The sequence below is a fragment of the Festucalex cinctus genome, chromosome 2 (genome assembly GCF_051991245.1).
Source record: "Festucalex cinctus isolate MCC-2025b chromosome 2, RoL_Fcin_1.0, whole genome shotgun sequence".
Lineage (NCBI taxonomy): Eukaryota > Metazoa > Chordata > Actinopteri > Syngnathiformes > Syngnathidae > Festucalex > Festucalex cinctus.
Genome location: NC_135412.1, coordinates 33,977,608 through 33,994,816, shown reverse-complemented (window position 1 = coordinate 33,994,816; position 17,209 = coordinate 33,977,608). Strand labels below are relative to the sequence as shown.

The 17,209-nt window shown below is 39.7% G+C and overlaps 1 protein-coding gene across 7 annotated transcripts in view; it reads left to right on the top strand.

Moving 5' to 3' along the window:
- tns2a (tensin 2a) overlaps positions 1-17,209 on the top strand; it is a 59,226-nt gene that overhangs the window by 22,617 nt on the left and 19,400 nt on the right. For 4 of the 7 annotated variants that reach the window (XM_077514772.1, XM_077514769.1, XM_077514775.1 and 1 more), the window contains 6 exons: positions 13,321-13,359; positions 13,839-13,880; positions 15,015-15,064; positions 15,343-15,526; positions 16,435-16,485; positions 16,581-16,703. In XM_077514772.1, coding sequence (XP_077370898.1) covers positions 13,321-13,359; positions 13,839-13,880; positions 15,015-15,064; positions 15,343-15,526; positions 16,435-16,485; positions 16,581-16,703 — 489 coding nt within the window. The remainder of the gene's footprint in view (positions 1-13,320; positions 13,360-13,838; positions 13,881-15,014; positions 15,065-15,342; positions 15,527-16,434; positions 16,486-16,580; positions 16,704-17,209) is intronic. The other 3 variants (XM_077514773.1, XM_077514776.1, XM_077514771.1) reach the window with 2 other exon arrangements.

Below are 17,209 nucleotides of genomic sequence, written 5' to 3'. Positions count from 1 at the left end.
GTTTCCATAGTCCTAACACAACATTTTCTGAGGAGCTTGAAAGATCGGTAAAATTCTGTAAATCAGCTGGCAGTATAGGGGTTACCTTTTCCGAAAATGGCTGGCAGTCAAAGAGTTAATGGATGGAAACCAGTAGCGGTGAGAGTGTGGGCGACTCAGGGGGTCACCTGTTTTTATCACGAACCACACTGTAGTTACAGTTGCCTCAGGGAGACAGTTATAACAGCGAAGCCACATAAATGTATATTTGCTTACAGGGGTGCAATGGTATGCCAAATAATCACGATTTGGTGCATCGGCTACACTGGCTAACTTTTAATGTCATGGTTCAGTTCACATTACAGTCAGGGAGCAAAATGCAAAACAGACTGCTTCCGTTTTGTGAAAATTAAAGGACATGAAATGACAAAATGAAACATCAACAGCTTGAAATCTTTTTTGAAAAGTGCAACATCAATATTGAAATTGTTTTTATATGGTTACAATACAGATCCGGATATCACATGACTATTTCTCTGAACACACCCCCCTGCGGCAGGAAAGTAGCGGCACAGCGTTAATGGACTACAACAGCGAGGAGGGCTAATACTAGCGTTTATCTACCAACTTTCAGCTCAAGAGCATTGACAGTCACTTTGATGAAAAGGACATGAGATGCATGCGCAAAGTGGACATGTTGGATTGCCGATAAAGTGTCAGGAGTGCTTTTTTTTTTCAACTCAACTTTTCAAATCTCATCATACAAAGGCTTTACAAGTTCGTACAATCCGGATTTATTTCCCCTTTATGTGTGGCCAAAATACCATCGAAGTTAACAGTTTCACGTTTTCAAGTCTTGCAGTGTCATTTATGTACGTTAGCAACTTAGCAGCTGCTAATTCATTTATGCCGTAAAAAGTCTCCTTTATGGTGTTGGTCAGTTATTAAATTCAACTATATCTATTCAACTGTAGCAGCACAAACAAATGAAACAGATTACAGTATTTCCCCCACATTTTGCATGTGGTAACAGTTAGCATCTGCTGATTCAGCCACCATGTATGTACAAAGTGCTCCATTGGCTACACATTGGCTCCTCTTTTGGTTGCCTGGAGCATGCTCGATCCTTTTTTTTTTTTTTTTTTTTTTTTTGCCTCTTCTAGTTGTGGCAGCTGGTCCGCAACAGCTGTCAATCATTCTAAAGTATCGCGTTTGCTGTTTACTCAAAGTGGCAGACACGTTTTCTATGCTGCCAAAATGGCTGTGTTAACGCCCATTTTGGGACTCGTGACGTCAAAGTCCGGATCTTTATGGATGCAGACAACAGTAACAGTTTGACGTATATTATTCTATAAAAACACCAATGGCATTTGTTAAGAAGAGTGACTGTTTAAAAGCTGCTGGAAATCATGACATGCAAATTCATAGCCATGACATACACTTGGCAGAAGCTGAGCTGCCGTGAGTTTGTTTACGGATTAAACGTGTGGTACGAGAACATTTCTTGTCCCTTACCTATTATTATGTATTAGTGGGAACCTTAAATCGCCCCAACGTATTACCTGCATTTAATTATTATCACATTTATGATCAATTACTAGTTTTGAACAGACTTGAAGGAAAATTCGTGGCAACATTCCACGAGACACATTAAACGATGTGGAGTGCCGTATATGGTCTGCAGGTCTTGAGTTTGACTCCACGTATACTTTTAATACTGACTTAATATCAATGAGCATAGTAGATGTATTATTTGCACAGTAAAGTGTTGAAATATAGCACAGTGGGAGCAGAAGTCTCGAGACGTGCACTAATGCAGTAGCCGCCCTGTCACATTCCTCAGAAAGAGCTGCGAGCTCGTTCCAAAGCCGCCCTGCTGCCTCTGTGAAAGGCTCATTGATGGAGGGATGCTCTAATGAATAGACAGAATTGAGTTGGGTAGGGGGCGGGATGTATCGGCCATGCTTGGAGCGGGTAAGAGTGGGTAGGTAGAGGCCGGGTAGCTGTCGAAAGTTGAGGGCAAACACTCCAGCACCCTCTATCATATTCTTTTTTTGGCTGAATTGAGGAATTCTCCAGAAGAGACAGAAAAGAGTTCTTTATTATTCATAAACGCTCGTAAAAAGTTATTGTGTTTTCCTCCTTCAGTTTAATTTTGGACATTGCTTTTTTTGAAAACATTTGCACCGTGTGCTAACTTCCTCATTGCCAGCCGAAGCGTTTAATTGTGCTGTAATCAAGCTAAATGTAAAGTGTTGGATCATGCTTTTACAGTTTTTATCAATATTAAAAAAATTCTATAGAAAGTATGGTGATTGATATCGTGATAACCCACCCCTGTGAATCCGATTTCCATTCGGATTCAGCCTTTTCATTCTGATTGAGGTGTTTGTATGGGGCATTTTCATTACGTTTGGCCATTTGGATTAATTCTAATCGGAATACATGGCTCCATGTAAACATGGTTATAGAGACCAGGATAAACATTCTATAGTTGAGCTTCAGTACAGCAGGATGTTCTGTAATAAGCTGCACTGTAATCGTTCTACACAAGCATGTTTCTTGATGATATCAGTCGCGGCTGGATGCTCAGGAAAGGAGTGGTCGGATATGCCAGGGTCTATGGGCTCTAAACTTGAAGGAGGGTGGGAGGAGGATTAAATCAGGGCTCAAGACTATTTTTTATTTTTATTTTTTTTAATTACTATCATCACCGTTCGGTCCTAACCTGAAATATTAGGAGCTCAAGTAAAAACATTTAGGGACACACATTCTAAGCCTGTCAGCAACAAAACTATTCGAGAATAGTAGTAGTAGTAGTAATAATAATAATAATAATAATAATAATAATAATAATAAAACCCAGCAAATTTATTGGTTGCACTGGCACGAGTAGATGCAAATGTTAATTGCGTTGTATGTAATTTTAGGAGCAAGACGCCACCATTCAAGCATAGACTGGAGCAATGGTTTAAACCACAAGATGTATTTAGCTTAATTTTAGTGTAGGTACAGTTTGAGGGTCCGTAGCCTTATCATCAGTCTGGTTGTGGATTGAGTTAAACAGCTGTTACAAGTGTGATAAGTTCAAGGTGTTTCCTTTCTTGCACTTCATTCCCATTTGGGACCACCTCAACACATGAACTTGCAGATGTGTGTGGGGACACATCTGGATGCCTGCCACCTTTATATCCTGCTTCAAATTTGTAACCTTGGTGACTAATTTATGCTTCTCTCTTCTTTCTTACCAAGCCGTCGAGTATCATGTTTGCCCATTCTCACTTATAAAACTGTCTTTCTCATACACTGTTTTAAATATTTCCCTCATCTTCTGCCATTCTTACCCCAAATCTTTGCCTACCATGTTGACAGCTTGCAGCTGGCTCATCTCTATTCTCTTAACTCATTCACTGCCATTGACGGAAAAAGACGTCAAATGATACGTTTTTGCTGGGCTGGCAGTGAATGTGTTAAAGCAACTGCTTCCAAAAAAAAGCATAGTTAACTTTATTTTGGGCATGTTTCTCTTCTGAGAACAGACCTTCCTTATCTTGATCCCGAGTGGAAAATTGGCGTCCAGTGGGCCTGCTGCATGAGGCCCAGGGGCAAAGATGTGGAGAGAAGTTTGGAACAAGACAATGAGAGAAACGGGGAGGAGGGAAGAGTGGAACAGTGGGAGAAGGAAGGATTAAGTTATGTGAAATGCAACCTTTGACAAGTAGACTGGCCCGTCTGTATAATTGGGAAAGAGTGGGAATTTCCGCTGGCCGAACAGAAAACTTCATCAAAAGCACTTTTTCACTGCCTGTCAGAAGAAAGACAAAATTTGAGCCTTTTTTCCCTGTTTGTTATTCTGTATCAACATCACTGACACAAATCAGTGCGCAAAGTCAACCTGGCACTTTTTGATCTTGGATGTTTTATCTGAGCTGCAACAAAGGCACCACCATATAGAAATCTTTCAAGCAAACTACATCAGCACAATGGGATGTCTGGATTAAAGAGGCCATTGATTGCAATCCAACGTCACATACTGTAGATGCTCGCTGGCTGACTATAATTTATCGAGGTTGAAGAAAATACATCCTCATTGCAACGTAACTAAGCGTTTTTGACGATGCAGAGGTCAACATCATCAACATTGTTTGCAGTGTGTCTGTCAAGTTTGCAAGAGCGTATTATGGGTTGACTCACTATTTGGCATCGTGCTCATTCTTCTAAACTATCCACTCTAGCTTGTGTTTTTTTTCAGGGATTCCTATTAATTTTAACAATAAACTCCATGTTTATTTCTTTAACATCTAACATGCTCAGTTCAAAGTACTTCCTGGAAGACTTGTTGCACGGCGCAGTACGAGGACACAGTCCACGTAATTACAATTCCTGCTGCACGTTTTTGTGTGCTCCGTGTGCATTTGTCTTGTAAGTCCTTTCAACTACTTGAGCTGCAGACATTTTAGATGGAGCAAAAAATAGGGTGCCAACTGCCAACCACATACGATGGCTACACTGTATATTCTTTTACTGTCAGTGCCACTACCTGTTGCTAGGCAGAGTTCATTCAGCTCCAATGTAACTGCCCCATAAAACAATGTAAATGAAAGGCCACATCCACTAGGTTGTTTTAGTGCTCGAACAGGCACACACTCAGAAATAACTCCCTGAACATGACATACAACATAAACAAAACCAACTGTGATCATTTGGGAGGCAGATTTATGAATGCAGATCAGTTGAATCCTTGCATTGTATTAAATAGCAAAATAAACGCTGGCACGGTGAAAAAAAAAAAGTTCCAACTACTGTAGCTTGTTTAATCCAAAAAGCAAAGTAGCAGGATGGGAAGTGGTAAGGGTTTCAGTTGTGTGCATTAGAGCAACATAATCCTTCTGATGTAAGACCCTATGATTAAGGTTCTTGTGGTTCCAGTTGTCTTCCTAAACCAAAAGTCAAAGCCACTCTAGCTGGGAGAGGGCGCATGAAACTGAGCTCTGACCCTCGCCTAGAGAGCTCGAACACCGGCAGGTGAGCAAGTGATGAAGCCATGGGATGATAGTCGAATACAAAACATTCTCCATGTACAATCTTGTGTTTCCCATGATCCAGCTGAGCCGACAGACCCGCCTCCACGTCCCACTGGACGTTTTGCTGGTCAAATAATACTTCTACTGTGATGTAATGTGTGGCTCTTTGCCCCTTCTTACTCTTTAAACATGAGGCACATTTTACTTACGTAGTGGTTTTATTGGCCATTTTATGTTTAACAAATCCCCCTCTAAACCTTTCTGACATCCTTCTCCTCTTTCGCTTTTCAGCAAGCAAACTTGGGAGTCCAGTTGTGGTATCACTCGTGATGAATCTCTGGTTTACTTTATGTGGCCTTGAGTGAGGCCCCCCCACCGCTGGCCCTGTACCCCCCACTATTTTTTTTTTATGTGAGTGAGTCATTTAGGATAACACAAGCCAAATGTAATGTCGCTGGGGCCTTAATGCCTGTCTCTGCTGATGATCAACCAGCAGACAACACTGCTATCACACACACTTCTGGTAATTGCAGAGATAGGCTGACGTGTTTTGTGTATGCATGTGTTTGTGAGGGTGTAGTGAGGGCTGAGAGACACAAGAGACACTGCGTGACTAATTTGACAAGGTCCGACTTGGTCTACAGTGTGTGTGTGTGTGTGTGTGTGTGTGTGTGTGTGTGTTCATAGGCCTGTTCTGACAAGAATTTAGGGGGATTTTGCAGGTAAACAGTTTGATGGAGTACTAGTTTTGAAATCAGAAGTCAAGGATAATAGTTGGTTCAATTATTGCTGAAGTTACTGTAACCAGCATAACAAAAAATATTGCAAAATATCCATCCATCCATCCATCCATCCATTCATCTGTCCATCCATCCATCCAGCCATCCATCCATCCATCCATTTTCTTGACCGCTTATTCCTCACAAGGATCACGGGGGTGCTGGATCCTATCTCGGCCGGCTTTGGGCAGTAGGCGGGGTACACCCTGAACTGGTCGCCAGCCAATCGCAGGGCACACAGAGACGAACAACCATCCACAGTTATTGCAAAATATCTATGTTATATTACACATGACAATTTGTAATTCTGATGCAGATTTTAGCAACGATCTTACAAGACGATCCTTTCACAGGCCACATAAAATGATATGGCAGGCTTGATCTAGTGACCTATAGGAAGAGACAACCGTCCACACTTGTATTCACCGTCACTGTGTGGGAATTGAACCTGAATGAAAGTCAGACGAGTGAATCACTACATCATCAGTAATATGTTTCTGAACATATTCTTAGGCAACTGCATCAGACCATCCATCCATCCATCCATCCATCCATCCATCCATCCATCCATCCATCCATCCATCCATCCATCCATCCATCCATCCATCCATCCATCCATCCATCCATCCATTTTCTTGACCACTTATTCCTCACAAAGGTCGCGGGGGGTGCTGGAGCCTCAGCTGGCTATGGGCAGAAGGCGGGGTACACCCTGAACTGGTTGCCAGCCAATCGCAGGGCATCAGACCACATAGTACCTAATTTCTCTAGCTTTAGGCTGTATTTGAAATGGTCTTCGAAATGCGACAATCCCCAACAAGTGAATTGGGATACTGTATACTATTATATTCTTTTTGCTACTTAGCAAAGCTAAACAAAATAAAACAAGGCATCAAAAAACATCACAGAAGTAAATTAAGTTGCGATTGGGTTTAAATGTCTTTAAACAGGGTTCAGGCTAATGAGAGCTGCAGCTGTGGAAAAGAGTGAGGGTGTCTGGGATGTTTTTGGAAGTGTGGGTATCTGAATGTTCTTATCAAGATCAGGATCAGTCACAGAGATGTCATGGACGGTGGCTGAAGTACAAAGGTTACAGAGGGAGGAAAGCAGCGTGTTTACATTGCTGATCCTGACTCTTGTCTTCCTGTTTTGTTTTATTTACCCATGTTTATTTATGTACTGGCTTTCCAGCTTTGAGTCCCTGTTCGTCTCGGGTAACGCCAGTTATATGGCAAAGCTGATGTTTTCATCTGCGTGTACTTTGTGTGTGTGGCCTTCCACACGCACACGCAGCAGTGAACGCGCATGTGCAAGCAGGAACATGTGTGCATTCTTGTTTTTTGGACTTCCATCTACATGCTCGTGGGCATTTCTCTTTATGTGAGCGCTGACCCAGCTCAGTCCGTAACGTGGAATTGCATTCCACTTGGATGTTAAAGCTCCACCTCAGGGACCCGTGTGACCTACGATATGCCTTCCTCTCAGCTGCTTGGGAGTCAGAATGAAGCACACAGAGGTTGATTTCTTTCCTTTCAGAGCCAAAGGATAGTGTGGGAACAAGAGTTAAAACACAGACGGAAACGTGCAGAAGAGTGTGAACAACTCTTTGTTAGCTGGCCCCACATATCAGAAGCCATCTCCCAACCAGGGTGCCATGAGAGACCAGCAGGTGTAGGGCTGTGCAATTACTTGAAATTCAATTACAATTTCAATTATTATTACAAAATCAGTATAATCGTAAAAAAAAGTTTATTAATACAAATTTTTTTTGTTTAAATTTATACATTTGAACCATTTTCAAATTTTAAAATCACTAATTTAATAAATTTTGTTTCATCCAAAAGGAACTTGCATAATTATAGAGTTTTAAAGTATTTTATTTGTCTTAATATTTTTTTTTTTTACTGGTAGTTTTTTATATTTAAACGTTTTCTTGTTTTGTACCAAAAAAATTGTCCTACTGCACAGTGGCACATGCTGCTCTCCAACTTCAAGTTTTTGCCAACGTAAATAAAAAAATAAAAAAATAAATAAATAAATAAATAAATAAAATATATAATCTGCGACCCTTGTGAGGAGCAAGCGGTTTAGATAATGGATGGATGGATAAATATATATTATTATATATTCTGTTTGGTCCGAAAGGAACTTAAATAATTATAGTGTTTCTATTTCATTTAATTGGTATTAATATTATTAAATGTGTAGATAAATTATTGTTTTGTACCAAAAAAATAAATGATCGTCCTACTGCACAGTGCACAAGCTGCACGCCAACTTCAAGTTTTTGCAAACATAAATAAAAAACTAAAGATATATTATTCTAAATATATATTATTGTAAATATATATTATTTTAAATAATGTTTGGTCCAAAAGGGATATTTTTAAATGTTTAAATATTTTCTCATTTTGTACCAAAAAATAAATAATCATTTGAATAATGATGATTTCAATTATTGCCAAAATAATTTTGATTATTATTATTTTTTCCCATAATTGAGCAGCCCTAATCAGGTATACCGAGGGAGATTGTCCAATTTCCCTTAATTTGTCTGGAATTTATCATTATTATAGGTGCAATAAAGCTATGTATCCACCTGTTGCCTGCCATTGGTACAGCAAAATAAATCATGGTTTCCTGTGTATAGTACTGTATATCAGCTGTTCAAGTAAACAGGTCCAAATTCCAAGTCAATATGTGAGTGAATTGAGATGAGATTTTTGCTTGGTTTAATAAAAGTTGTAAAACACTGCTCTAAGTCCCCATGTATAGTTATTTTTTTATTTTTTTATTTATTTATTTATTTTTTTATCCATAGGTGCTGGTTTTGCTTAGCCATGGCCTTGAAGTCCTCTTGTGTTGCTCTGCATGCTCTTTTTCTCAAGCAGCCCACCTTGACATGCTTATTAGACTTATGAGGTGCACCTTGAAGACTTGGCAAGGTCACCCCTAGTACTGCCATAAAATGAGCCATGCAGGTTTGTGCAAAAAAAAAAAAAGGCTCCAACTTTTATTATTTTTCACTAAGGCACTGCTCTAAGTTATTTGTGTGGCCTACTGTAGAAAACTGAAAAAATGGAGTCAGTACCTCACGTAAGGATTTTGCATTTTATTGATTATGAAAAATGATAATACTGTAGTGTGTAACCTCTAATGCTGAGAATAATCCACACTGTGCTAATTAGTTCATTTTGTCAAAAACAACAATCCACATTGAATAATCCATTCATTCCATCTTCAAACACAGAGGCAATGTTAATATTAAATTGTTCTTACACTTGTATGATGATTTATCATCAACAAATGACATTTATTTTTTGGTACCAGCCCCAAAACATATTTAAAAAAAACTTCTGTTGGTGTTGTAAATAATTAAAGATCTTCTTGGGATTTGCAATGCAACTATAGATCGATAGAACATATATGTAAAAGTTCTTACTAGCCAAATGAAGTTGGAGATCATACGTAATTGTTGAGTTTGTGCTATATCTCAACAATCCCTGGCATTTGTAGTGGATTACATCTGCCATGTCTGTAGTCTTTTATAGCTCGTGTCACATCTGTTCCCTCACTGTTGCTCTCTCAATCACTTCCACAATTCCCGGATCTTATTGCAAGTCAAACCCCGTTGTGGTTTGAGCACATAGCAGCTCACCCTCTGATGATGGCGATGATGAAAGCCTGCAGGGGTAACAGCCAGCTCCGACTCTCATTGCTGATTTGGTGTAGCTTTCATCAGTGTGTTGTGATTGGCCTTCCCGAAGGGAGTTGGAGGAATGGCGAGGCAATTAGGCTTAAGGCCAGCCATCAAACCAAATTCCCTGTTCGTATGAGGATGGTGACAAAGACTGGTCATGCATGGACCAGTAAAGGGAATTTCTGAAGTTTTTCAAACCAGACCCACTTTCGATAAATATTCATTTTTGCACGTCGCTGGCCGTCGGCGAAAAGGATCCGTCGTCTCGTCTGCACGAAAAGGATTTGGTGGATGTAATTCGTCCGCAACAAAATTGTTCCTAGTCCGTCTCTGCTGTCAACTTACTAGTTTTTCAATGACAAGCCTTCACTTGGTTATTTTATTTTCCTTAGTGAAAATTTGTGAGCCTCAAATCTCTGCCGCTGGAGTGGGAGAAAAAAAATCAGAGACACTTTCAGCTGTTTATTGAATAAAAAAATTAAAACACTCATTAGGAGCATGGAGCAGATGCTAACATTAACTGTTAACTGTTGCTCCTGAAATCACTCACTATAGGCCACACCCCTAAAAGGCACACGTCAACACATGAATGTACAGTATTACTGTATGCTTATGCAAGTGTGACTTTTGTCTTAATTACACTTGATAAAACCAGTTTATTTCTTTTCTTTACAGAATAAATTAAACTCTTAAGTTAGGTATCACTCTACTTTGAACATTGTGACCAAAACCTGAAAGGCTAGAGGAAATTTGGAGAGGAAACTTTTTTTTTTTTTTTTTTTTTTTTTTTGTAATTGATTTAGAGAAAGAGGAAGGAAGTATTTGACGGAGAGAAGGTGAAGAGGAGGTGCTGTGAAAAGAGGAAACGATGTCGGGAAAAGGTTGGGCTCATAAAGAGGAAGGATAGAGTGATAAGACGTAGAAATTTTAAGTATGACCTCAAATGTAGAAACACATAAAGGCGTACAAAGAGAAGGGGATGGGTGGAGGTCTATTGGCAGGAAGTTTCTGCGTAAGCATTGGCTTGAGGAGATGGAATCTGGTGTGGTGTTTTTGTTGTGGTTCAGCAGCCACCCTCTGCCTGGCCCTTTTACGGGGCACCCGCCGAGAACAACATTCGGTTTCTGGCTCTTTAAAAAAGGCAGTATGAAAGGTGAATCAAGGGTGACGGGTAAATCCCGACCTGAGTTTAGCCTGATTCATGCTGCAGGGTACGCACCGGATAGCTGTAGTCATAACAACTAGAAATTCGAAACAACTTGAACTGTATCCATATGGCCTCCTTCCAGGCTCGGGTGAGGGAGGAGAAATGCTTTTCTCTTGTAAGAAGCAGCTTGGATTGCTGCAATTCGCAACTATTTCACTAAATTGTAATGACTGGATTGACTGAGACCAAACGTGAACCTTTGAAAAGCGCTTTGAGCACCATATGGTGTAGATAAAATGGCTATATAAGTGCACTCCATTTACCATCTACCATTTACCATGGACATTCTTTTGTTTTTTGTCTGGAATGTTAGTTGGCTGGAGTGAATGAAAGGTGGCTAATTAAAGGGAGGGCAAAGGCGACAACAGAAGCAACTCTCAGCAGGAGAAAAATTCAATGGTGGACCAAGTAGATATTTTATTATAATCAGTGAATAAATATGTTAAACAAAATTGCAAGTATACATTAACCCAGGCGTGGGCAAAAGTCGGTCCTCGAGGGACGGAGTCCTGCAGTTTTTGGAGGTTTCCCTCTTCCAACACACACTCTGATTCCAATCAATAGGATCGTTATCAGGCTTATGCAGAGCTTGCTGATGAGATGATCATATACCAACTGTTGGAGAAGGGAAACATCCAAATCCTGCAGGACTCCGGCCCTTAAAATGGCATACAGTATGTACACATTATCATCATATCAGTACTACAAGTAATCCACACACAGAAAAAGTCTCCAGTATGTATCATTTTTTCTATTTTTTTTTTAAATGTTCTGTTATTTTGGATACTGACGCTCCTAGTTGGGATTCTCAAATGATTGTTGTAAGCACGAGGACCATGTTGGCATTGTTGCCAGTCATTTGTTTGCAAAATAGTCGCCAGAGCGGTCACTAAATATACTGGGAGTGACAATGTTGCTAAGTGTACAACTCCGAAAACAACAAATAGATGCTCTTCAGTGGTGCACATAACAATTTTGTTCTGGTTCTGGAGCACCAGAGTTTGTCACTTGGTACTATATTTTCCCCATCCTACCAACCTTACTGAATGAACTTAAAAACGTACAGTCAGTAGCGGTTCCTGGTTTGCGAAACCAAGCATTCATCCATCGTGTTGCCTTGGTAGAAAACAGTTTAACAAAATGCTTGCAAAAACACACGCAGCTATGTTGGCATTTTAAGAAAAATAATCAATTCCCTGTTAATGAGATTCAGGCATTCAATGCAGGGTGTGCTGTTGGATTACAGATGCAAGATGCTGGAGCATGCCACATTATATCCCAGAAAATGGCTTTCATATGCTGCTACAGACTCATAAATAGATTTCAAGATTTTTTGGACTGTTTGCATGGTTGTAAAAGAAACAGACTTGATCCAGTGATAGAAGTGAAAGAGCCAAGCCTGAATTTATATGGTCTGAATGTGGGTTCAGGCAGGGAATGAGAAAAGCACCAAGGATCCACAATATGGAACAAGAACAGAGATGAATTTCCCTGTGGAGATAGAAGGCCATCAATTCTCAGAATGAGTCACGAACAGACACTTATTTGACAATCACACCCGGATCTGGTTCTGGATTTAGCTCGTTATCTGCCCCTCTGCTTTCCTGTTGATTCCTGTCGTTACTGTACAAGCAACAACAAGTGACATGGCTTCATGTTTGTGTGGAGACCCCCCAAAGTTCAGGGCCTGTGTGACTTCCTTTGTGTGCACAAGTAGATATACACAAGGCCTTGCCCTTTTCCTGTGTCCAAATAAACAGTCCAAAAACAGCCACATGATGAAGGAGCTGCCTCGTGTTCATGTTTTTTCCCCCTCGTGTGTTGCATCTGTTACGTAAGCGTGACTGTGCCGCTACCTTCTTCATTAAGTTGGCTGTCCAAAGCTCCTGCTTCCTTTGGTCACAGTTCATTGACATGAAGGCTAACAACATACCAGAGAATCATGTGCCACACAATCACAGTCACAGTGTTCCTAGTCAAACTGCATGATAGGCTTTACATTATCCTCTAGAAACAAGAACAAAAAACAACAAAAAAAGCAATTTTTGTCACATTTGTCAGTTGTTGCAGAGTACATCTTTTCTCTGAAAAATTCACCTTTTCGCTTTCTTCTAAGATGCCAGAAGATGGTGCCAAAGAGCTGGCTAATAGTAAAATAGTAATAGATGTCAAGGACGCATGTGAAAGTGGTACACTTTGACTATGGCTAAGAGCTTTGTGTGTTGGGGAGGAGCTAATACTAGCTAGATTGTTCGCAGAAGTTACATAGAGTTTGTCGCCTGTGTATGTTTTCGCAATAACTATTAAAAAAGATGAAGCATCTGTTTTGTATCTATTTATTTTGAAGGATGATGATGATGTAAAATTAGTTTGTAATGATATTAACGTGTTTTGGGATAGGTTGTGGTATATTTACGGATTCAACAAAAAAAAAAAAGGGGGTAATTCTAAACATTTGGGGGGCCATCATTTGCTGGTGTTTTAGGTACTATATAGAAATGGTTTACAAGATGTAATGTATATAGTTGATCACTTTTAATCTATTGAAATAATCCAAATAAATAATCTAAGTGTTCTTTAGCAAAACAAATGTGTCTGTTATTCACATGTGGTTTTCCTTGTGTGTTTTAGGTGACCACAGCATGTATCCCAGCTCCTGCCAATGACCTGGTAAGTCTCTCTAATATGTTCGTATTTTCCTCAAAAGTCTTCTGCATACGGAAATACTTGAACCCTTTTTGGTTCTCCTTTGTAGCTTCCAGCTACAATACAGTATATGGTATTTCAAAACCACCAAATGGTTTTCTTCCCCAAATTCCTTCAGGGAAGCCGATCCCTCGGTTGGCCTAGTTTGAGCTCTGTTCATTCCTCGTGCTCTGCAGGATTCCTCTCCTGAAGAAAAATGTTGATGTTGGTGTAGGAAGTAGTAATGTTTATCCATTACAGAGCCTGTTTGTTTAATTAATTCTCCTTTCCTTCCTCTGCACACCCTTCTTTTGCGTTCTTTGCCCTTCCTCTCCTATTTCTCGCCCTCTTTTCCACATCATTTACCCCCTTCTTGTTCTCTATCCTTCAAATGCTTTCCTTTCTTGTTCTCCTTCCCTTCATTTTGTGCCATTTTGCTGTCATCTTTCCGCCTTTGCTTCCAGCAGCGAAGAGGAACAGCTCCTTCACGAAATGCCCAACACCTGGTAAGTGCCTTCATGTTCTCTCTCTCTCTCTCTCTCTCTCCATCCCTGTCTGTAGACAGGGGCCACGGGGCAGCGATAGCTCAAGTGGTATTGAAATCCCAGGTGACCCATAATTGTGTCAGTGGATGGATGAGGCAACACTGTAAAATATGTTTAAGTGCAATGAATGGCAAAACATTTACCTTTTGACTTTGCCATTTCCTCTGTTTCCCCCATTATCTTTAGTGTTGTGCCTGTCTTCCAAATGTCATCTATACAATGATGAATGATTGAATGATGACATGACTTTGGTACCCAGTAGAGTGATGACCTTTCCCAAGGAAGAACAGACCTAATTTAGATTGGCACCTACTGTAATAATAAAAAGGAAAGACATGTCTATGTTTATGTGATTTTAAAACCCGTTTTCAACTAAATCACCAAAACCCCCCCAGTGTAAAACTTTCCACATAGTATTTCAATACATTTTGTATCGGCAAAAACAAATGTATAAAATACAACAAAATTCCATATTTGCTATGTTCTCTCTTGTACTATGTACCACATTGTTGGTAGGAACACTTTGCTTAATACTGCTACTCAAAAAAATACTCTTAAGTTCTCCTTGTATCAAAAATACATTTTGGATAATGTAAAACATTATTGTGATTTTTTTTCTTTTAAATTGTGTTCATGTTGAGCAAGTTAAGCATTAACACACACATTTTAATAGCACATGGCAAAGTCACAGTTTCACAACAGATGTGGACTCGAACTATCAAAGAACAAAATATGAATATTTGAGATAAAAAATACATTAGATAATAATAATAATAATAATAATAATAATTATTATTATTAGAATAATAAAAATGCTTTCTCAGTCTAAACACGTGACCAATATTGTATTGCTTTTCTTAAGAACTTTGTAACGGAGATCATGGGCAGAATCTAATCACATTACCTATACTCCTCCTCCATGTGGCTTTTTCCATTGTATTTGTAGGTTGCTGTGATGAGTGTTATAGTCCTCAATGAATTTGTTACTTTTAAGCTTGACAACAGCACCTATCACATTCACTTTCCATTTCTTAGGAAACGGCAGTTGCTTTTTTCAAATTTCATTGTATGTTCTAATTGTATTCTACTCTACAGGGCTCCACCAAGTCTTTGACTTACACCAAGCAAAGAAACACGCTGCCAAGGTAAAGGTCATCTCATTCTTTCATTTACGACCAAGCCTATTGGTTCTTTCCTCCAAAGAGAGGAATCTTTGTATGGGCTTTCTTCTGCTTGTGTCTTGCACTTTACTTTAATTACTGACCTATTCTCTCACAAAGGGTCACCTCTACATTATAGAGGCTTTGATTTAAGCACATGTTGCTTTTCTTATTTCGCTTTGGTGGCCATCATAACTTTATAAATGGACTAAGATGCCGTACACAACTTTCAGTAAGCTCAATCCCACCCCAACCTTTCACAGGAGCTTCAGCGTGGACCGCGTGATGGAACGAGTGATGGAGCGCCACTACGACTTTGACCTCACCTACATCACGGAGAGGATCATCTCCGTCTTCTTCCCACCCAAGCTGGAAGAGCAGCGGTACCGCCTCAACCTGAAGGAGGTGGCCGCCATGCTCAAGTCCAAGCATCAAGACAAGTTTCTGGTGAGGAATATGCAGCTGGCAAATGATGAATGTTCCTTGTTTATGCATAACATATAATATACAGTATGTTGGCATGACTTTAGGTACTTGCACAATATATTGACCTCCTATATACAGCATTAAATGCTGGAGGCGGCCACAATTTTTCATCAGTGCTACAGGGGGGCCACATGGGACCACACACTTTATAACCAGAGGTGTGACCAAAATGCCATTTTAAATATGGATGAAATATGTGAATGTGAAAATTATGTGCTCTTAATATATCCAATTTTTCACATTTCTTAATGATTAAATAAAAGATTCATTATTCTAACCTAAAGGGTGTGAAGCAAGCAACAAGATAACCACAAACTGTGATTTGCATTGCAAAAGGTTCTCTAGCATAAAAATTACCACTCAAACTAACTCACTTTATGCATTTTTTCACAAAAATCAATTCACTCAAAATTTTAATATTATTGTGGCATTGTTTGTCCTGCACATCATTCCAATCCACAAAAACATAAGACCCGTAAGCACAACTAAGCCATGTTTGCCATCTAGTGATGAGTGGTGGTATTACAATGTAAAACTAAAGTTCACCCCTGCATACTCGTGGTTCGACACCTACGCATTCACATATTTGATGATGTTTTTTTCAGTATTATCTTTGTCCTCATTTAACCACCGTTTTTCATACAATTAATGTTGATCAGCATTTTTTTTTTTAATAATATTTGGCGTTTGTAAAAAAAGTTTTTAATTTTTTTGTGTGAAAATTAATCAAGGACCCACTCAGAGTGCGGCTATTACGAGTTTTTTTTTTTTTTTTTTTTTAAGTGAAAAACAAATCTCAGTATTTTAGAGAGCATGTATTGTTAAATTAATATTACATCACTCAATCAAGGTACTTTTTTCTGTTTCAGCTCCTCAATCTCTCAGAAAGGCGCCACGATATAAACCGACTCAATCCAAAGGTAGCAATACGTGCTGCATTTCTCATATCATCAACCATTCTTGAAATCTCCTCTCTCATCACATGATGCTTTCCCCTGCCTGCGTCCAACAACAGGTTCACGACTTTGGCTGGCCTGACCTCCATGCTCCGCCGCTGGATAAAATCTGCGCCATATGTAAGGCCATGGAGTCATGGCTGAACTCTGACCCCCAGCACGTGGTGGTCCTGCACTGCAAGGTCAGAGTTCATGGGTTCAGTTTTTTCAGACAGATGTTTTAGATATTTCCCAGGGCTGGAAAGACTGATGTATGAAAATGCAGCTGAAAAAAAAAATCAATGTAGGGTCAAAGATTCTATGAAGAAGGTCCTTCAACATACTTAGAAATACGTGTGGTTGATATCTACAAAGTTTAGCTCGGAAGTTGGACACAATCGAACATCTTGATGTCCAACATTTGAGTGGAAATAGGGCAACTTTTCTACTGCTTCCCAGAGACGAGCAGACAGCAAGGGTGACCAAGCACTAAGCGGCTTGACTGGATGTTAATGGTTTTGGTCAGGGAGAATTTAAATCCTGAACCCAGACCAGGTCTGTGGTGTGTTGACGTACTAGAGCCACATGTTATTCGGTCCCGGCTGTAATTCACCCTACATACCCAAGTAAACAAGTCATTCGAGCAATGAAGAGCCCTTCACTGAGCAGTCACTCTGCCTAACGAACTTTAATTTGTGAGTGCACTGGT